General features: G+C 34.2%; 1 protein-coding gene across 7 annotated transcripts in view; it reads right to left on the bottom strand.

Annotated features, from left to right (window-relative positions):
- AHI1 (Abelson helper integration site 1) overlaps positions 1 to 23,825 on the bottom strand; it is a 200,305-nt gene that overhangs the window by 77,437 nt on the left and 99,043 nt on the right. For all 7 annotated transcript variants that reach the window (XR_008664322.1, XR_008664323.1, XM_055324681.1 and 4 more), the window contains one exon: positions 3,760 to 3,815. Coding sequence is in view for 5 of the 7 variants with exons in the window: in XM_055324681.1 (XP_055180656.1) it covers positions 3,760 to 3,815 (56 nt within the window). In the remaining 2 variants the exon portion in view is untranslated. The remainder of the gene's footprint in view (positions 1 to 3,759; positions 3,816 to 23,825) is intronic.

Below are 23,825 nucleotides of genomic sequence, written 5' to 3' on the forward strand. Positions count from 1 at the left end.
GAAATGTAAAAAGCTATGGGAACTACTATGCATCTAGCAGGTTATGAGCAGGTTTGTAATAACCTAAATAAGAACAAACATTTAGAGACTTCCTTATGCTAGTTGCAATTTTTCTTTGATTTGCAAATGAGTTTTTCATTTAAAGGAAATATGAGACTCAAGCCTGTGCTGACTTAACTATTAACTAACTTTTACACCTGCCTTTCAGGGTCAGACAATGACCTCTGATTAATCTGAGTCTGATATTATCCTTCACTTAACAGCAACTAGCTCTTAAAGTGGCATGATCTAATTATTTTCATATAACCTAGTATTATGATTGTCAAATGTCTTATTTATTTTTCCTATAATAGTAAACAAAGTATTTGAGTGAATACCATTCAGTACAAAAATTCAGTGTGCTAAATACCATTCAGGACAAAAAGAAAGCCACACATTTAACCACCAAATCTGAACTAGGACATCAGGTATAAAGAAAATAAAAGAAAATCTACAACACATAAGTAGGCAAAATAGGCTACCTATGCAAAAGAATGGTTAGGCTGCCAAGTCTCTCTCGAAACACTAAATACCAAAAGGCAAAAGAGGATCAATTTCCATAATATTCTGAAGGGAAAAGTTTATATCCAAATAATCAAAAACCCTGGAAAACTGTCTTTATTAAAAGATATTTTGAAGTATGTGGACTCAGATAAAACACTTCTCACGTTATACTTCTTGTAAAAATAACTTGAAAATGTACTCTTAGATATGAACAAAATTCAACTCAAAATGCCAAAAAAAAAAAAAAAAAAGTAGGGCTTATAGCCAGTTAAGAAGGTTTGATTCTTTTTGATGGAGGAGGTCATGCCATGTGAGGATATTCTGTTTACTTCTATTGAAGGCATCTCAAAAACACATTAGGTATTATTTATGTCAGAAAGAAAAAAATACCAAACAAAAAAATTAAACCTCGTGTAATAAATGAAAAAGAGAAGGAAACAAGTTAGAAAGAGAGTGGGAGAGAACACAAAACAAAGACAGAGGTGGTTTTGTTCTTAGGCTAACCTGTACTTACTTAAAGAACACTGTATCACATTATAGTGTTACAGGATCTATCTACCCTCCATGACCATGTATTTACTGAAAACTTCATTCCAACTTGGAATCTCAAGAAACACAGCTTTCTTCCTGTTACAGACAGAGGCTTGAGAAAGTAATTTTCTTCCTCTGCTGAACAGCTGTACTTAGCATCTAGCATTCTCCTAGACCCAAGCCATTCGTGGCGATACTCGATAGTCCGTACTTGGAGCAAGAGGGAAGTGGGGACTGGAGACTGGTGGTTAGGAGCAAGGTTAGGAAGTCACTGAGAGACCCGGCCCCACTCCCTTCTCTTACCTCCTCTTTAGAGAAAGACATTTGAACTTATAAATATCCTACTTTGTTAAATTTTTAGAACTTTTCATTTTATTTCTAAATACTTTCTTCTCTTAACCCCTTTAAGGGAAAAAAAAGGCACACACGTACAGTGAATGGAAATTAGGTAACATTATATTTCTGTGAAAAATCAGACTTTTCCTGTCCTGGGGACCAGAAGACATTGGGTATTGAATAGGCCTGTAATTCTAATTAGAGGTCATGGAGAAAGGGCCAAGGTTAACGTGAGCAAGCTGGGGGACTATATGGGAGTGAGGGACAGTAGAGGATCTTTAGTTTTAGTAAAGGGACAGAAGGAGCTCAGTAAAATGTGTCAAAAATGGAGGTTGGCTTAAGTGAGAACCTGGAGAACTAATAAGTGTGGTGTGCCTGTATAAACCAAGCATATCAAAACACATGGACTTTACAGATTGGAAACATTATCACTAAATTAGGAGCTATCATTTAACAATCCAACTGGAAAAACATGAACAAAAGATCAATAATACCTAAACTCTAATGTACTAGATTTTGTTTCTGGTTCTTTGGAGGCATTCTGAGATCATGAGGGCACTACTGCAAACATTAATGCCATTATTTCTCATGACTGCAAGAGAAGTCAGTTCTATTATTTCCTTATTTAATTAACATGGAAACCTACAATCTACCTGTGGGGTAAAACAAAAACTCTAGCGGCTCCTGGGTAGCTCAGTCAGTTAAGCCTCTGACTCTTTATCTCAGCTCAGGTCTTGACCTCAGGATCATGAGTTCAAGCCTCATGTCGGGGCTTAAAAAAATACAACTCTGCCAGGTTGCGCTTTTCTGAGTTCTAAAATGCACAAGAAACCAACAAAACCAGAAATGTAAACACAGGTGCTGTAGGAAAGTCTATAGAAATAAAATGAATTTTAAAAGAATGTAAAATAACCCAGCAAGTATCTTTTTTCAAATACACTAAGGGGTTCCAGTTCAAGAGTGAAAGAGGAAGATCCTCGACCTACCTCCCTACACAGACACATAGAGTCTGCAACTACATATGGAACAAATATCCTCCTAAAAAACCTAAAAGTTAGCATGCTGAATGATGACTGCACCTCAGGCAAACAAGGAGAAAACCACATGGAAGCATGTAGGAGAGCATGAGGTACAACTTTGCCATAAACCCCACTCTAACAAAGCGACCAGCAGCTGTGAGAAGTAAAACATGGAGTTTCTCCCCAAGCAAAGGGTTCAAACCACACATCAGGCACCTCAACTTTCAAGACCTACACCTAAGAGAAAAGAAATTATTTTCCTTAATTGCTAGGCCTTATTTTTTTAAATATCAAAGCATACAATTTACATAATGTTATGACTACTTTTTTAGCATACTTACTAAAGTATAAGTGCAACACACACTATAGCCAAGTACTTTTTATGATTATAATGGTGTTTCATTCCTCAAACACTACTCTCTCCCAGAGCTCCACATATTAAATCATCAAACATGCTGACTCAGTGATGTGAATTATTCAAAAGAGAAAATGGAGCCAATGTGCCAGTGAGGAAAATTTAATCAGTAAGGTTCAAATATTGTTTAATATTTGTTTAATATTATCTTCATTTTCCTAAAAAATATTACCAACTCTAACAAGAAATGATGAATTGTATGGAATATCTGAAAGATTTAATGTACAGAAAGGATAAGAGAAACAAGATTATGCTTGGTGAAGAGTAAGATATATGCTAGAGTAAGATATATGCTTATCATCTTATGAGTCTTTCAAGTAGGAACCGGAAACTGATACATATTTCTTTCAAATGTAATTGTTTTCTTTCTACATTATCTTGTATAATTATTTTTAACATAGTATATAAATAGGTACTATAATGGTTAAATGCCTCTTGCTATCTGGCAGTATAGAAGAGGGATAAAAAATTTCACTTCTAAAATAATAAAGAAAAAAAAAAAGCATAGTAATCCATAAGAGAAATGAAACATAATGGCCTTCTTTCACAAAATATTCACTCTAAATAAGGATGCTAGTGCACAAAATAACACTCCTTTTAAAAAGAGTGTAAATCAACTTGCATAAAGGTTTACATTAATTTATTCAAAGTATGAAGTATTTTAAATTAAAAATCATTCTTATTTATAACAATATAAACAAATACCTGTAAAAATGACTTTTTTTTCCTATATTTTGGCAAAAATTAGTATGTTTTCCTCATTAAATAAGAAAACATGAGGTTAATTTTCTGGAAGGGATATAACTTTTGGCAAAAGGGTGATTACAACTTTTCTACAATGGAATTCTGTGTCACTATAACCAGCATCATTTTGTAGCTTATCCGTTTTAACAATGCAGAAATAGACTGCCTTACCGTTGGTGCTGTATCTACATGATGGTTACAAGGCTTTCTTTCCATGCTGATAATCCCTATGAAAAGAAAAGATGGTGTGAATATTTGCTTATTATAGTTATCCATTTTACTTTGAAAACATTTAAGTCAGTAAGAGGTGACCCCTATAGCTTACAAGAAAAAAGCCTCACTTGAATGGCAGGATCCTTTAAAGACTTATCATAAATTCTTTGGTCAGAAACAGTTGGAGAGTTTAGCTAACTAAGAGACCAAACTCAGAATGAGCTGAGCAAATTTTCTCATTCAAGTGGTGTTTAGCAACAGTGCAAAATGCATCCATATCCTGCTCTTGGCTCAAAAATTATACCATTATCTCCACTCTGCTGTGTTTTTTCCATTAAAGTTTTATTTCTGACTTGAGGTCGTCAAATTTTCATAAAGAAATATCACAAAGGAATCACTTTCTTATTTTCTCAAAAAGAATAAATAAATCTACCTGAATTTCTCTTTGATCATTTGACTTCCTATCATGCCATATTCTATTTATTCAATCATCATGGAGCGTCTGAAAAAAAAAAAAAGTTCCCCCGATTCTCTCCTTTAAAATAATACTGACTGCTAAACTTCAGAAAAATCCTTTTATCATGTGTGGATTTATCTTTTTGTTCCCAATATCCTCTAACACATTTCTTTGTCAGAAATAGCTTTTAAGAATATAACACACTGCATCTCATCTATTAGAACACTGGTTCAAAGTTTAGCTCAGGTTAAAAATGAACACAGGTGTGGATCTCATTTACTTTATAATCTCTGTCCATCAGCAAACCAATATGTGAGTTAGGACATTAGAACAGTTTGTTCAAATAATGGTACAGGCCGACACATGCAGGTCTGGTTAGAAGTGAGAACTTTAATGTACTGTTAGCAACAATTAGCACAATTTCTAGTTGAAACAAACATTAGCTCTCTCATTTACAGGCATTTAAAACTCATTTTTCTTCAGGTATCATAAGGGATTAAGTGAGAGTATCACAAAACAATCACTTTTTATCACCGTGCAAGAGTATATTAAAAATGAACCAAGTACCATAAAACATGATTTAAAAAAACATAGTTTTTGTTTCATTTAAAAAACTCTCTCAACATCTATTATCAGCAAATGAAGCATAAATACTACCTATTCAATCAAGTAATATTTACTGAATGGCTATTTGGCATAAGTGATAAAAGATAAATTAGAAAGGATAAATTGTAATTTCTGACCTCAAGACTTGAGTAAAACAGGGATGTTCTTTTTAAAAAAAAAACTACAGGACAAATTAAAAGTCTTAAGAATAAATACAATCTTTACAGTGATTTTCATGGAAAGACACATTTTTATTCATAGATTAACACTGGCCTTGAATAAAAAAAATTTTAAAAACCCCGAGGAAACATTAAAAAATGTTGAGATAATACTGATCCTTACTGTGAGAGTTTTAGTAATACTGAGGTCTATGGAACAAACGGTGAAATCCCTACTTCCCAGCGCCCACACTCCCACAACTCTCTCTGGCTGCATCCACTGAGAATAGTCTGGCATACACTGGCTTTTAAATGAGAGTGGTCACACCATGAGGCTCAGGAATTTGCAACATTTTACACGTGTGTTTTCACTATTGTAATCCAACTGCTATAAAATTGAGATACGCTGATTCTGATTTTAAAATTCATATCCAACTAGAAAATAACTTCAACATGTTGAAAATAAAAAACTAAACCCCTCCCCTCAATGGCAATATCCTCAGCTTATATAATTACAAAGAAAAAAACTACATAACTTACATTTCAATTTCAGGATAAGAAGGTGGTAATAACTAAAATTTTTAAAGATGGATTACCGAAAGATACAATTTTAGTTTTAAATTTAGATTGCCTATTGAGATAATATCATTTGGAAATATAATCATACATGTTTATTCAAGCTTTTGGTAAAGAATATACAGAACAGAATAAGCTTAAGAGAAAACATCCCTTAACAACATTTTAAAGTAAATTTTACCTAAAAAAATCTCTTTGTATGTTATTTCACTTTTATTAAGGTATGATGATAAGTGAAATCTCATAGTAAATAAGGTATGATGATAAGTGAAATCTCATAGTAAATAAACCACTCTGCTAGTTATTTTTCTGTGTCAGCTTGGCTAGGCCACAGAACCCAGGTATCTGGTCAAACATTTCAGATGTTTCTGGGAAAGTCTTTTTTGGATGAGATAAACCCTTAAATCAGTAGTCTCTGAGTACAGTAGATTGCTCTTCATAATGTGAGGGCTTCATACTCGGTTGGAGGCCTTAAGAAAAAGACTGACTTCCCTGGAAAGAGAAGGAATTTTGCCAACAGACTGTTTTCGGACTTGAACTGTAACTCTTCCTGGGTCTCCAGCCTAACTTTGCAGGTTTTGTTTCGGCCAGCTTCCAGAATCATGTAAACCAATTCCTCAAATGAAATCTATATACAACATCCTATTAGTTCTGTTTCTCTGGAGAATGCTAATACACTTAGCTTCTGGCAAACAGTAAATAAAATGTAAGTATTGTTTATATTTATTCTAAATTAATTTTTTGTTCACTAAATATATTAACTGTGCAGTAATAGTTAAAAGGTCCAATTTATTATGGATATTTTAAAATCAGAATACTTCAGAATGAATTTAAGAATATTACATCTGTAAGTAAATCAATCTACCAAATAAAAAATCCATCTGTCAATAAACATTTACCATTACACTGTCCAGTCTGACAGTCTCTGCTTTTTAATGTTTATTTATATTTAATGTGATTACTGATATGGCTGTGTTGAAGTCTGCCATCTTGCTGTTTCATTGCATCTATTTCTGTTTCTTCCTTTTTTTCACATTTTTTTGAAGTAATCAAATACTTTTACTATGCCATTTTACATACCCGATGGCTATATTTTTAGCTATATTTTATATTTTTTATGGTTAGAGATTGTATTATACATCTCTAATTTGTACACCCAGAATTAGGGTTTTCTACTTCACCAACAATATAAGCATCTCAAAACAGTATTATTTCATTTACCCTTCTACCCTTTTGCTACTGTGGTATTTTATCTCTATATGTTACAAATCCCACAACATAATGTCATGATACTTGTTTTAAACAGTTGTTTTAAGAATGAAAAAAATAGCTTTTTATATTTATACATATATATATTTTTTAATTTATACATATATTGATAGTGTTTTCATTCCTTCCTGCAGATCCAGGTTTTCATCTGAGATCATTTCCCTTTTGATTCATAAACCTTTTATAGACTGTGGGTGACTTTTTTTTTTTTAAAGTCTTCTGCAGGTATTCATATATGAAGGATATATATATTTTTTTATTGGAGTTCTATTTGTCAACATATAGTATAACACCCAATGCTCATCCCGTCAAGTGCCTCCCTCAGTGCCCATCACCCAGTCACCCCATCCCCCCGCCCACCTCCCCTTCCACTACCCCTTGTTTGTTTCCCAGAGTTAAGAGTCTCTCATAGTCTGTCATTCTGATATTTCCCACTCATTTTCTCTCCTTTCCCCTTTTGCTATTTTTTATATTCCCCATAGGAATGAAACCATATAATGTTAATCATGAATCATATTTTTGCTAGGTATTGAAATCTAGGTTGATGGCCACGGTCCTTCAGTACTTCATTGATTTTATTGCATTATTTCTTATAAGGATGAAGGCATCAATTCTTACTGTTTCTCTCTGGATGTGACACATTTTTCCTCTGGCTGCTTTTATGATTTTTTCTTTAGGTTTCATTTTCTTCAGTTTAATTAAAATGCACCCAAGTGAGATTTTATTTATATATATCCTTCTTGTGGTATGTCAAGCTTTTTATATCTTCTACATTAATGTCTTTTATTAGAGTTGGAAAATTCTTGGCCCATTATTTCTTCACCCTATATTCTCTATTTTCCTTCTGGAATTCCAATTACATTTTTTTTTAAGATTTTATTTATTCCTGAAAGACACAGAGAGAGGGGCAGAGACATAGGCAGAGGGAGAAGCAGCCATATGCGGGACTCGATCCCAGGACCCTAGGATCACGCCTTGAGCCAAAGGCAGACATTCAATAGCTGAGCCACCCAGGTGTCCCGCAATTACATTTGTTTAGACAATCTGATGTAGTCACAGAAGTCTGATGCTTTGTTATCTCCCACTCCTACCCTATGCTTCAATTTGGTAAGTTTTTTGTTCTCTTTGAGTTCACTGATCCTTTCTTTTAATGGGTAATATCAGCCATTAGGCCCACTTAATGAAATTTTCATTTCATCTATTATACTCTTCAGGTATAGAATTACTATTTCTTTTTTACAGTTTCCATTTCTCTGGTGACATTCTTCATCATACTCTTCTTCATACCATTCTTCATTATACTTCAAAAATTATTTAACATAGGTATAAAGGTTATTTTAAAGTTCTTGTCTGCAAATTCCAACATTTTGACCATCTGTAGTTTCCTTCTACTGGCTATTCTTTTTATTTTTTTAAAGATTTTATTTATATATTTATGAGAGACACAGAGAGAAAGAGAGAGGCAGAGACACAGGCAGAGGGAAAAGCAAGCTCCATGCAGGGAGCCTGATGTGGGACTTGATCCCAAGTCTCCAGGATCACACCCCAGGCTGCAGGCAGCACTAAACCGCTGCGCCACCGGGGCTGCCCTGGCTATTCTTTCTCATGATTATGGGACACCTATTCCTGCTCATTCACATGCTTTATATGCTTTATATTTCTGACGGTAGGTTAGATCTGCTAGATGTATAACTGGTAGAGAACGAAAGAGGAAACAGGCTTCCCCAGAAAGGGCTCACTCCTTCTTCTTAAAAGCTACAGTAATGTATGGATCTTTGTGTTCAAATCTGGAGTAGGCATGGGTTGGGGCTGGGCTGTTGCTTTAATTTCAGGATATCTATCTATTAAATATCCAAAAAAATAAGATCAGTTTCTCTCTCTAGAACTTCAGAATTTAAGCATCTAGAGAAGAAGGGAACTCTCTTCTCTGCCTTTCCCATTTCCTATGACGCTGTTTATTGTGGAAGTGCTGGGTGGAGAGGACTGATGCATATTTGGGGTCTTTTGGATTCCAATCCATATGTCAGCTCACCTGTATTTAGAAATTCAGCTGATTTCTGTTTTAGCAAAGTCATTCTGCCTATGAAAGGCTTGCTACTCTGCTCTCCTGTGTCTCTAATAATATTCCCAGGTATTAAAGTGGCTGCTAGTCTCCACTTCCTCATGGAGCAGGTCCTCTTTGGAATTTAATTCACGTACATTTCTGTGTGTTTACATCTCTCTGATGCCTTTTTTTTTTATAAGAGGTCTATTTGATGTTGCACTAGGAGTGATGATCATCATCGGTTGTACATCCCAACTGAAGGCAAAACTCCATTTCTATTTAGTTATATTGTTGCTTTTAATCTTTTATTGTGTTTTTGGTCAATTTCAGCACATACCATTTTTTTTCTTGAATTTCTACCAACATTTCAATGCTGCTATTGGTTACTTTCCTAATTCTGACAGTAATAAATATATTATTAATTACTATAAGTAATCTAAACCTCTCTCTAACCAAGATACTATATTTACTAATACCTCCTTGCTCCATGCAAGATTAAGCTTGTAGAAGGCTTTTACTTCTCTATTTTTTACATAAATCATAATTAAATTTAAATGGAAAAAAGTGCATAGGAATCTGTAGAAGAGCTAAGTATGAATTTATAAAACAAAAAATCTGTAAGAAAAACTTAATGTTTCCTTTATACCTAAAAGAAAAATTTAACATTTTGAAATTTCCATTCTAACTTAGGTGTCATTTGATTACTCTCTAAATCCTTGTATGTTCAAATGTGCCTTCCATTGTTGGCAGATGTATGATACTTTGTCTGAATAATGGATTTTTGGATAAGAAATCCTTTATCTTGGTTGTCTGGACACGTTTTTCCACTATTAACCAGCTTCCAGAGTTTTAGATGAGAAGTCCAATACTCATTCAACTCATTCCAGGTAAAGAAACTGTTCCTCATATGTACAGACTTGTGAGATTTTCAATGTATCTGGGAAATCAGGAATTTCACCAGAGTATACCTAACTGTGTCTTGGCTATAATTAATCTTTCCTGAGACTTGATAAACCCTTTAATCTACAGAGTCTTATCTGCTTGGGGAAATTTTATTCTACTGTTTCTTTAAATTTTGCGGTTCATCTTACTTTACCATTGTAACTTTTATCTTTATGATAACCATTCCATTTAATCTTCTGGGTGAGCATTTTCTTTTCCACTTTGTCTAATGATTTTAAAATCTGAAACCAAGCAGTTTAGTTTAGTTTTTTTCTAGAAGCCTACAAGGACTAAGGCAAGAGGAATGGCAAACCCTGGAGCATATACCAGAACACAAAATTTTTTTCTGGAATCTCAGTGTCAGTGTGTTAAGAATCGGAGGGGAGTGTGAGTCTCTATTCTCCTTGCTGCTGAGCAAGGACCTGTACAGGGAAAGCTAGTCTCTTCTAAAGGGGTAGGCAAAAAATGGTTTTTTCAGAGTTCACTGAGGGCTCTTAGCCTGCAGAAACTATTAAGTGCTCTGGATAACTGGATTTATCTGTCATTTTAATGTCTGTAGTGTATCAAGGGCCTGGCAGAGCTTATGCACCAACAATGGACCTATAAAGGGCCTACATGCAAAGGGACCTACCTAGCTAGAGGAATCTAGTCCCAGTCCCAGTCACTGGGAGATGACTGTAATTTGCAACTGATGAGATTTGAGAAGAACAATTTACCCTTGTGCCTCGGCGGGGGGGTTGCTTTTTTTGCTAAAGCTCAGACCTCTATCAGTATAGCTGGAACCACAAACCATGAGCATGCAAAGAAAACCAGTAACTCTCATAAGGGGTTTCAATAACCTGAATATGACCAGATAACCTTTTAGAACTGGTAGTGCCACTGATAAAGAAGAATTAGAGCATCAACGATTAAGAGTTTTAAGAGAGTTAATTAACAAACTACAAAGATAACTCCATTTTAAGGGAAGAAAATAGTTGCGGCTTCCAGAAAGTAACTCAGAAGATGGGTAACATCACCAAATTCACACAACCAGTGAGCACCAGTACCACATCTGAAACTTATGCATACATCTAAGTCATAAACACTCTACATCTACATTTGTGTGTTTGGCTCCTGTGGTAAGGCCCTGATTTTATTCATCTTTGCACCTACAGTGCCTAATTCAAATGCCAGAAACTCACAAGGCCCTCAACTCTTGAACTAAGTAATTGAAATCTATGCCATATTCACTGAGTCCATGTGCTATAATGGACTATGTGCTATAACTTGTGTGCATTATCAGAATGTTTGAATTAATCTTCTGTTTTCAGAAATGTTAATTTACTACTTTCTCTGGTAATGTGTCTAAACTTACTGTAAAACTGAATATGTAACTTGAAAATTTTCCTAATTTTCCAGATATTACACATTCTACAGCAGATAATGGAAAAATTTTATGCTTTTTTGGGAGATAGTTAAGTATTTTACTTTGTAGAAAACTAGAACATGACATTTTACCCTGTTGTACTTGACTGACCTAAACAGGAAAATTATTTATTTTTTTAGTTTCCCTAAATTCTACCAACCTTCAACTCAAGACCATGATCAAAGGAAAAAAAGGACAAAGATGATTAGACTTATTGCAAAAGCAAAAAAGACAGGAATATATGAGAAATTCGAAAGCCAAAACATATATCCAGCAATGTTATATATCATCAAGTGTTTATGGGCTGCCCAGTAAGTACAAGGCACTGTGCTAAAGACAAGAGAACCACGATTCTCCCTTTCATGACACTTTTTTAAGAGTCATTTGCTTCAAGCAACACTATAACTATGCATCCTATTTGAGTTCTGGAGATCACCATGAATCTCTCTATGTAAAGCAGAGAGAATTATGCTTTGATAACTTTTAGCTAGGAAAAAAAGGAAATTAAAATTTATTATATTCTAGTAGAATACATTTTTAGAAGGTAAGGTCCTTTCTCTCCTGCCAAATTTAATATAAAGTTGTCTGTGCTGAGCTTCCAAGCTTTCTTAGTGACTAGAAGAGAAGCAAAACTGATTTCCAGATAATATAATTTTATACCTAGAAAATCCAAAAGAATCACTGCTAAAAGTAACATAATAACAGAACTAATACATCAGAAAGTTAACACAATATAAAGTTTAACAAACACCGATATCCTTTACATATACAAAAAACTAGATTTATGAAAAATACCAATAGAAAATACTTTAATACAAGAAACAATATGAATGTTAAAATACTTTTGAAAGACATAAAAGTAGTCTTGAACAAATACAAAGACATCCCTTATTTTGCAACAAGACAATGTAATATTATATAAAGGCCAATTCCTTCCAATATAATATATGAATTTAGTGTGATTCCAATAAAAAGTTTTTTTCTTGGCACAAGTTAATTCTAAACTTCATGCAGAAATATATGCAAAAATATCTAGAAAAATCCTGGGGAATAAGAAGAGCAATGAGTGGAAATAAACGCTATTAAGTATCAATTTATACCACAGAAAGCCTCTGCAATTAAAACAGTGTACTAATGACACATGAATAGACATGTAGTCCAACAGAATATATTAAAATGTTCAGAAAAACATCCAACTGCATATGGAAATTACATGTGAAGAGGAAGAGATACTTTTTAATACGTGATGTTGGGAAGTGATGAATGTTTTGAAAAAGAAACTGATCTTGGGGTGCTTGGATGGTTCAGTGGGTTAAGCATCTGCCTTTGGCTCAGGTCATGATCTCAGGGTCCTGGGATTGAGCCCCTCGTTGGGAATCCCTCCTCAGCGGGGAGTCTACTTCTCCCTCTGTCCTTCCCCCCTCCCCTTTCACCCCCACTCCTGTTCTCTTTCTCTCTCAAATAAATAAAACCTCAAAAAAAAAAAAAAAAAGAAAAGAAAAGGAACTGGCTCCATATATCATACCATAAACCAGGAAAATAAATTCTTAATGGGCCAGATTTAAATGCTAAACATGAAGCTATACCAATCTTAAAACAGAGGAATCTGTTTACAAACCCAGGTATGAGGAAACCTTTTCTAAAAATTTTGCACTGTCAAGTCCAAAAGCCAAATATTGAACTTGGAGAAAATATTTGCAACCTATATTACTGACAGATGACAAGTTTCCCTATTATATAAACATGTAAGTATACAATAAGGGTGATTTAAAATTTAATTGGGATATCATAGTATGAATTCACTGATTTTTAAAAAACACGATTTCCTAAATATGTCCAGTTCTAAAGGTCTCAGAAGCAATGACATTCCAATAGCAATGAATGTACTTAGCCCCAAATTTTAGTTTCTAAATTCCATTTTCCACTAAATAGTACCAGGGCTTTTTGGGGAAATGACAGACCCCAGCTTTAGGGCAGGAAAATGCACGATACACTGAGAATACTGCAAGTACGAAGTACTATCTAAACTAACTGGTTCATATCAAAGGATACAGGAATAGACACAGATTGGTGGACATCTTTGGCAACACACACAAAAAAATGATAATAAATAAATATAATAACAAGTTGAATGAAAAAAAAAACCCACAATACTCAAAGAGACAGGCAAGAAAAAACAGAAGGGCTCTTCTTGACCAAACACCAGCCAATAAACGTAGAAGCAACGATTATGTTAGAAACCCACCATGCTGAACCCCTTAACAGTGAACAGTTAATTCAGGCCAGGATCATTCATGGCTGCTGAAACCACTGAGTAAGGTTTTTGGGGTACAACAGGCTATTCACATGGTCTCAAAGTATCAACTCACAGAATAACCAGCAAACAAAGGGAAACAAGGGAAAAGTTTTATCTTTACAATAGGATCTAGTGTTCACTATGTTAATTAAGGATTAAATTTAGCAACGTAAGTAGTGGGGTAACTTGATATTATATGCCACCTGATGTGATGCAAAATAGTACATATTGCTTATAGTGTTCTTGCCAAAAAAGGTTTAATCTGAATCTAACCAGGGAAATAGATAAAAACAAAACACTGGATATTCTATAGGACAACTGGCTCAGCCAGACTCTAAAAAAGTCAGTGTCATGAAAAATAACAAAGAAGTCTAGCAGAGATTAAATGAGACTAAAATGACAAAGCAATCAATGTAGTACAAGTGTTAATCTGGACTGGATGCTAGACAAAATAAGCATGCAAACAATAAACTGCTTAAGATATATTTTTTTAATTTTTAAAAATTTATTTATGATAGTCAGAGAGAGAGAGAGAGAGAGAAAGAGGCAGAGACACAGGTAGAGGGAGAAGCAGGCTCCGTGCACCAGAAGCCCAACGTGGGATTCGATCCCGGGTCTCCAGGATCGCACCCTGGGCCAAAGGCAGGCGCTAAACCGCTGTGCCACCCAGGGATCCCTGCTTAAGATATTTTATACGCAATTAGGACAATCTGAATTTGAGTTATTAGATATTATAGAATCCTTGTTAATTTTCCTAGATGTGATAATAGTACTATGATTATATAGAGAATATCATTATTTTTAGCAGATAGAGGAAGAAGCAAATGGTGCACATTTAGGAGTTTTTCTTTTAACTTTTTTTGTGGTTTTAAAAAATCTCAAAATATATTTGGGGGACTATAGACTCTTATTAGACATTTAATGACTGTATAGCAGGCAAGCAAATATTCAATGGTTTTGAATATTGCTAAATCTTCCACGTAAGCAGAGTAAATAGGGTTTAGGCTCTCAATGAAAAAATTTAGCAGTATTATTTAAAAACAGTCAATGAAAACCAAGATTTATTGGGTATCTTCTTAAAAATAAGAGAAAGCCCCCAAATTAATGCACAAATGAACAGCTACTATAATATGTATTTATATTTTATATATTGAGAGTTTCACTCAATAAAAATCTACGCTTATTGAGAAATAATTATTTTCAGGGTAAATTCCTTTCTCAACTCAGAGGTATGAGTCACAATTTTCTATTATTAGTTTTTGTCTCTTTACAATGAAAAAAAAATGCATTTCAAAGGACAATTTACTAGTATATACCCTGACTCTGGAGCCACTCTGTGTATTTTGAAAGACTGGCTTTGGTAATTATTAGCTATGTGACCTTGGGCAAGTTATTTATATACTCTGTGCCTCCACTGCCTCATTCAGTAAAGGGGAAACATGTATCTCATAGGCTGATGGGAGAATTAATTAGTTAACTAATATAGGAAAAAAATACTTAAGTCGTACCTAGCATACAATAAATATGTTTGAGATATATATAAATATACATGTAGTATATTTGACTTTGATGTTTAAAATAGCCTATATTTGTATATTTTTCAACAGCCTTTACATACATGTAGAACTAGTTTTAAAGGAATAAAATACAGTAAGCATTATAATTATTTATATGACAGGTTAGATATTCTAACAATGAGCTTTGCTTTAGAGAACTTAATGGCTTACTTCGTACAACTTGAGGTGATAATAATGAACTTTATCATACCTTAAAAAGATTTTTATTAAAAACAACATACACACATACATGTATGTGTGTGTTCAGGTGTATGTGTATGTGTGTGTGTATATATATATATAAACATGCCCCCTCCTCTTTATCCCCCTACTTAGCTCAGACCCTTTTCCCTCGTTGGGATTACTGGAATAGCTTCCTAACTAAACCCCCTGACTATCTCTATGGGCTTTCTGAAGACCTCTCACACTATCAGTAAGGCTATTCTAAGGAAAAATTGCTATCTTGTCACTCTACAGCACAATCTTCAGGATCAAAATGCTCAAGTGCTGAACTCAAACTGCTTATAAAAAATGGCACACAAAGCCCTTCAGGACATAGCTAGTGCTTAGCTCACTAACCATCCTCCTTTGTGGTTACTTACTCTTGCCATTCTTCCAGCTTTACATTCTTTACTCCAGTCAGAGTGCACCTAAGCCCTCTCCCTTTCTGACACCTCCTTCTAAGCTGAGTTATTTCTTAGACATCCTTTAAAGCTCAGGTCAAACATTATGTTCTCTAGGAACCAGCTTATGATATTCTCCTGTCCCGACTCTGATTCATATACCCCTCCCCATCTCTTCCCTCCCTTAGCTCTCCTGTGCAATCTTTCACCACAGTATTTTCCTTACGATGTTAAATAAATCTTCAGTTGCTATGTCATACAGTTTATATTCAATAAAGGCCTGTTGAATGACTGAATACACAAATACAGAAAATAAGAGTTAAAACATCTTAAGGCAAAACAGGCTACAGATTCTCCAGTGGTACAATCATAGCATATTCTGAATATTTCCCTAAATATTCAGCTAAAAATAAATTTTTAATAAATGTGAATCTTAAAGTAACTTATCCTCGCCTAGGCCAGTAAAATGTTAGTATTTATTTTATATTGGGCTTGTTCAAGATCCTATGGGAAGCCCTCTATTTACTGGGTATATATTTCAGATTGTGGAAAGAGAACATTCTTTGAACACTATGTTTCATACATTATATGAAAAAAATTCTCCCAAACTCAGAAACATCAAAGGCTGAGGGCCCTGAGTCTACAAAGTCTGGATGCCTATACAGACCACAGAGGTAAAGCACAGTGAATATACAAAACCACAAATCAGTAGGTTTTCCTGTGTTAGTTATGGAAATAGACAGTGACCCACTCATCAAGGGTATGTAAACATGAATGAGTAGAGCACTGAGGAGGGAAAGGGGTCCCTAACATTTGAGACTGGTAAACTAATGATTCTGAAGAAGTACAAATCAAGCAGGGATAAGTGAGTAGTAGCTCTATGGTGTGGATTCTATCTGTCAGACAATAGGGCTCCTGGTTTTAGCCCTGCTAAAAAAGTAAGCATAAAGACTAAATTACGGTCTATGTGTTTCAGTTTAAGCCTCACACCTTTTCGGAAGATCTCTTCAGTCTCCAATGACCTGTGCTACTTATTCCCAAATATTAATAAAAAATGAAATTGATTCAATGAATATATGTTAGCATATCCTTAACTTTTAAATTGATACCAAATAATTTAATTGTGCTAACCAAATATCACTCAAAATCCTACAGAACTTATTTACTACCAAAACCCGCATGCAATTTTTAGTATTTGACATATATCTCCAGTAAACTCTAACAGGAGACTGAGGTATGTCCAAATTATATCCTTTGTGACATGCTCTAGATATTCAATCTGAGAATAGTTATGTTTCTAATATAATTATGTTACATATTTGTTATATACACAAGGTCAAAATACTTTATTTAATTCCATGTGTTCAATTCTTAAAATATAATTTAATATTTTAAGTCTTTAATGTTGATTATTTTAGCAATAATGTTATAGAATCTTGAAAAAAAGATAAAAAAAGAAGAAAAAAGATAAAAGATATACTATCATAATTCAGGCGTTTCTTTTAAATTAAAATTTATTACTGCAGTGAATAATTAAAAAAAAAAAAGACCTATAGCACCAAAAGAAACTTCTCGTAATTGCCTGTGTCCTCAATTTTTCCTTGACCATCTTTTGGGTAGCAAGCATCCAAGCCATCAATCTCATGGTCATCCTAATGGTTCTTAGTCTCTTGGCTTCTTTTCATTTAATAGCCTCTTCCAGCTTATCTTGTTAATTCCTATGGATTCAAGGACTAGACATACACCACTGACTCCTTAATCTGTATACTCTACCCCCATATTTCAAAGTATGCAGTCTAGTTCCTAGAACGGAGCCTGACTCATAGCAGGATATTTAATAAATGAGGTCCAAATGAATCAGCAAGCTACTAGATACCTTGCTCTTGATGTCTTCCAGGCATCTTAAACTCAATATATCCAAAATATAACTCCTTATTTTTCCAATATTTCTAGAATTCCCTATTTCTGTCAATGGATTGCCAAAATCAGAAGCCTAAGATACCCTCAAATTCTACCTCTCTATCCTTTAACACTTGCATTTCAAATATCTAATACTTAATAATTAAACATCTCTATTTTCTTACTTCAGTGTCATTCTCCCACCTCAATTGTTAAAATAACCTTTTAACTCACTTTCCTAGCTGGAATGCCCTAACCCCTTTTATTTATTTATTTTTAAAAGATTTTATTAATTTATTTGAGAGAGAGAGTGAGAGAGAATACAAGCAGGGGAGGGGTAAGGGCAGAAGCAGACTCCTTGCTGAGCAGGGAACCAAAGTGGGGCTCAATTCCAGGACCCTGGGGATCTTGACCTGAGCAGACACTTAACTGAACCACTCAGGCGCCCCCCCCCCAACACCTTTTATGATTATTAGTCTTCTATCTGATACAGTTAAATAGTGCCTTCTATTAGGATTTGTCACTATACCATATGTATTCTCTAGTTCACTTTATTCATTTTTTTTAAGATTTTATTTATTATTTATTTATTCATGAGACGGGGCGGGGGGGCAGAGACACAGGCAGAGGGTGAAGCAGGCTCCATGCAGGGAGCCCAACGTGGGACTGGATCCTGGGTCTCCAGGATCATGCCCTGGGCCGAAGGTGGCGCTAAACCACTGAGCCACCCAGTGCCCTATTCGTTGTTCTTACTTAGAAAGTATCAAACTCTAAGATTCCAAACATCCTCCACTTTAGAAAAAATGTCTTTTGTGAATTCTGCCCGTGCTAGAAAATGGGCATCAGTCTGCATTTTATTTAGATCGGATTCTGTGCAGTATGACCCCCTGCTACTTCTCTGGCCTCACCGTCTCCTACTTTCCCCTCATTCCTTCTACTCTAGCCACATTGGCCTCTTTGTTCTTCAAAATGCACAGCAGGCATATTACTGACTTGAAATCTTGCTTGGGATGCTATTCTCTCAGATGATATGGCCTTTTTTCTTCTTCAAAATTTTGCTCAACTGTCAGCTTCTTTGTGACATTTTCCTTGACAACCGTATTTGAAACATCAGCATATTCTCACTCCCTTGTTCACTTTATTTATCTCCCTTCCCTCCCTTGCTTGTTATTCTATACTTATTTCCTCACTATCTGCCTCTCTCACTGGAGGTAAAGTGAACAAGGGTATGGATTTTTACCTGCTCTGTTTACTGATACATTCATATAACACCTGTAACAGTACCCCAAAGTAAATACTCACTGGATACTTATTAAATGTATGAGTGACTCCTGCATTCCCAGTATCTGCACATACAAGAATTAAACATCCTTTAGAATTAAAAACAAAAACAAAAAACCCTAAAAGAACAAAGTTAAAATGAGAAAAGATTTAATAATAGAAAAAAATATTTTCATCTATTTTACTACTCAGAATGTAGGAATGTGAGAGCTCATTTTCTTAGGTCTATCCATAAAGTATATAATTTAAATTCTAGGGAGAGGTAATAAATTTAGATTTTGAACATAAGCATGTTGATTTAGAAGACATCTTCCATAACTCAAAGCAAAGTCATTTTTAAAAAATATGCTTATTATGCTACAACAACCTTTTCCCTATAAAAGTTTCATGAATATTAAGATTAATTTGCCGGTTATACTGTGCATTTATAACTGCCTTTTACATTAGTTGCTAATATGTTTTACTTTCAACTCTGCTAAATCTTGAAAATCTACAGATTAAAAAGACTGAGATGACACTAAGTATCAAGCCTCATAATTTTACTATAAAAATAAAGAAGAAAAAATAGAAAAACAAGAGACCTCTATCCCTGCACCAAATAAAAACACCTCAAACTTTGCTGACTCTGAATTGGCCAAAATACACCTGCTCACTCCTACTTTGCCTTGACAAAACTTAATAGCTGTGAGATGTGACTTGGTTCCTTTCAAAAGAAGTATACACAACACACACAGAGCAACACATATTAATAGGAAAGAAACTGGAGTGCTTCATAAATATTCATTCATTCCCAGAACACCCCTGGGGGGCAGATTTGAAGATATAGTAATACAGGTTATTACATGACTTGTGACATATTGGTCTTGTAAAAGATCAGCATCAAAATTCAGATTCCTAGTTCTAAATTGTCATTTGGATGACTCTTAAATAGACAATACTGTTCTATATTGAATAGGCGACATGGAAATCTAAGTAAGGCCATGAAACTAAGTGCATTTCATAAGGATGATAAATTTAAGCAGTCTGATTCCTGTCTGTGCTCCCTTATGGTTTTACCCTTATCTCCTGTTGAACTCAACTCCATTTACTGTAACTATTTCTCTGCCCTCTGAATTCTTTAACTGGACTGGGAGGATTCTGAGGGCAGTCTTTCATCTTCCATTTCTCCCAGGGTTTGGCACAGTCCCTGATACCATAAACACTGGCTCTCTATAAACACTGGTTGACCAACTGTATGAATCAGTTTTTGATAAAGCATACAAAAGTTTTTACTTTTTAAAAGGAGAAACAGGTTTTGTTAGGATGCTTCTGCTAAAATACAGTATTTCTGGTTCTGCTCAAAAAGATGGACACTTAGTCAAAAACCGCTGTCAGTTTTTATTCTTTATAAAATTACAGTTGAATATTTTTCAGGGGAGAAAGTTGAAAAAAAAAAAAGGAAATTGCCTGAAATTAGAACAATGTTCTACTTTTTACTTATTGGACATTTACAATGTAAAAACTTCTTAAATTATTTTTAAAATATGACCAGTCACTCCATTTAGTCATTTCTTAGTTGCTATATTTGTCATCAACTTTGCTCTCAGGCTTGTAGGCAAGTTGCTGACTAAGAACAACACAGAGAGTAATTCTTCACATTTTCATTCACTTTTCATTCAAGGAAAAAGCTTCCTGAAAACACACTTTTAAAATTCTGGAAAATACAAATCAACATTATCTACACATCTCTATCATTACCAGAAGGACTGGTTCCTAAACCTAATTTCCATTGTTAGCTGACATTTTCAATAAGTGATGGATATTCATTTCCAGAAAACATTACCAGTAAATTCTATGATATCACAGACTGTTTGCTATCCAGACCAAACTGACTAAACCACAAAATGCAAAAGTATGCACTTAGCTAGTCTAAGGGAAACCTTAAGGCTATTCCGAATATGGTCTTATATAGAACAAGCTAAGAGTGAATAAGAACATAATTTGGATAGCCTTCTTCCTCCAAATTTCTAGTCTTCCTCTAAATTTCTAGGGCCTTTAGTAGACACAAACTAATATGTTTAAAAATTGAAATATGTCTTGTCATAGACTTAATTTTTTTAAAGTTATTTTGGGACACTGGAATTTACAAGGAAACAAAAATTATTATTGTTTTGATATAAATGGGATTTCATTTCTTCTCCCTGACCAAGGGAGTAAACATGGAGAACTGTTTCCCTGGTTCCAAGCAGTGACCACAACTAAGCAAAGTTAGTAAATAAAAAAATAATTACTAGTTTTTAAAACTCATCATTTCCCCTAGCATCATAGAACATGAAGACTGAGGTGAACAGTGATGTGGAACATGTATAGGTACATCAAGGGAAGGAATGAGTAAATATGATTAATGTGGAGTCAAATTTGACCTTTTATTTTAAACACAAAAATATTTTTTTATTATCAGAGGTGTACACATTTTGATATACAGATATATTCACTATAATACTGAAAGACTCAAAGTATTATCTACATTTGAAGAAAGATGTCAAAATTATGGAGTACTTATTTCCTTCAAAGCCATCCATTAAGTTTATCGTTGGAAAAAAGTTATGAAAAAAATCTACTTTAAAAACTATATATATGGACATATACCCTACAATAAAATCATTTTGGATGTCTTACTGCCTTAAAAATGGAAAAACTGTCAATTTTGGTTTGAGATTATAAAAATAGTAAAATGCATCTTATGGTTCATATTAAATAACATTAAATGTAGTCTTATTCTCAAACTATAGAAGAATAAAGTTATCCCTGGTCAAAAGTAATTTATCCATTTTATAACCTGCCCTTCTCCCCTTCATGGGTACAGACAAATAAAACTGTAATTCTTCCTTTAATCCTCATCTTTGAGTGAATTAATTACTGACAGTTTCATTTTACCCTGGAGGCACAGCAGTAAATAAATCACAAACATTCACTACTTTCATCATGATGTAAATTATGTTCTGATAAAGAAGCTGAAAATTTCTAATTCTTCTACTTTAGAAACATAAAATAAAAATCACTTTTGTCATGGAAACACTTTAATCAGTATGCCTAGAAACTGTATTTTGAAAGCATGTATATGTACTAGAGGAATTTGGATTTTAACAAGACATTCACTAAGTCTAATTCTAAGAACATAGTGATTTTTCTTTCTAAAATTTAGTGGGAAGTTAGGTAAATTTAAAATAAAAAGTTCAATGATTAAAATAGCTCTGAATATAGTCATAAAGATACTATCTATAACTCCTAGTGCATTTTAAGTCAAGCATAGTTGGTATTTAAAAACTTTCACTTGCAGTAAACACTTTCCCATCCCCTATTTTCAAATGACAAGTCACTAAGATGAAATAATTTGCTCCAGGTCATAGCATAACTAACAGAATCTGGATCTAAGTTCAGTGTCTCTGACTTCTCAGCTAAGTGTAAGCAGAATGTCATGTATTGATTTAAATATGAAGAATAAGAAACCTGTAGACCCCCTATTAAAATTAATATCAATATTCCTTATTTTTTATAAAGATTCATTTATTTATTTTAGAGAGGGTGTGCAGATGGAGGGGCAGAGGGAGATGGAGAGAATCTGAAGCAGACTCCCTGCTGACAGGGGAGTCCGACACAGGACTCAATCTCATAACCCTACAGATCATGACCTGAGCCAAAATCATGAGTTGGATGCTTAACTGATTGAGCCACTCAGGTGCCCCACACCTCAATACTGCTTATTAATAACCTTTCTACAATCATGATGATGAAATACTATGACATTTTCAACATTATAGTCAAGGAAGTTTTAATATTATAAATATTATGTGTTTTAAATTTAAAAAAACAGTAATCTATATTTTATATTGTAACACGTGATGTGTTTGGTGTTGAGAATGAAGATTTATATAGAAGTAGATTTTATAAGTTTGAACTGTCCAACATGATAGCCACTGCCCATACATGGCTATTTATATTTAAAAACTGAAATGAAATATAATTAAAATTTAGTTACCAAGTCACCCTAGCTACATTTCAAGTATCAATGGGTACATGAGGCTAGAGGCTACTATTTTAAACTCTGCAGGTCTAGAGTTGAGGAAGGATAAAACACTGGCATACAGGGTTTATTTAAAGTCAAGAGAACACCAAGGAAATGTACATATATAGAATTATATATATATAAGGAATAAAAGAAGATCAGATTGCAGTGGAAGAATCTAATAAGACATAGAAAAGGAAGAAATCAGCAAAAGAGAATGCAGAATGAGATAAAAGGAAAACGAAGAATGTGGTATCCCAGAAACCAGTGTATTAAGAAGCCATAGAATGTATCAAGTACTGTCAATAGGTCAAGTAAGATAAACACAAAGAGCTGACCATAGGAATGGGCAATGTGAAAGTCACTGGTGAGCCTGAAAAAAACAGGTTAGAGATTTCAACAAATTTATAGAGGATGTAAAGTGATTAGAAACGTCTGCCTGAAAACATTACGGTGGGCTGCAGTAGATAGAGAATATATCTGGACAACGAAACTCAGGACCTGTGAACACACAAATAGTGTACTTGGTAGGGGCCAAACAAAACAAAACCCAGGAGAAAAAAATTGAAGATTCATATGTAAAACACTAAGGCCAAGCAGGCTGCAGAACCCATATAAAATAGATGTTGCTGAGCACTAACCATAGGAAAAAAGGTTAAAATATAAAAAATAAACCAGTGGAATTGTTCCTAAAATATTATTGAACATACCATTTGGGAAGAATGAAGTCTTCTACAGCGAATACGGTTATCCCACTTATTCTCATTCTGGCAATGAGTCTAACAGCCTCACAGGTGAATTCATTTATCTTGCTTGCTTATCCTAAATATAAGCTGCCAGTTAATATGTTTTAGCTATATATACAAA

This window comes from Nyctereutes procyonoides, unplaced genomic scaffold (assembly GCF_905146905.1).
Source record: "Nyctereutes procyonoides isolate TBG_1078 unplaced genomic scaffold, NYPRO_anot_genome, whole genome shotgun sequence".
Classification (NCBI taxonomy): Eukaryota; Metazoa; Chordata; class Mammalia; order Carnivora; family Canidae; genus Nyctereutes; species Nyctereutes procyonoides.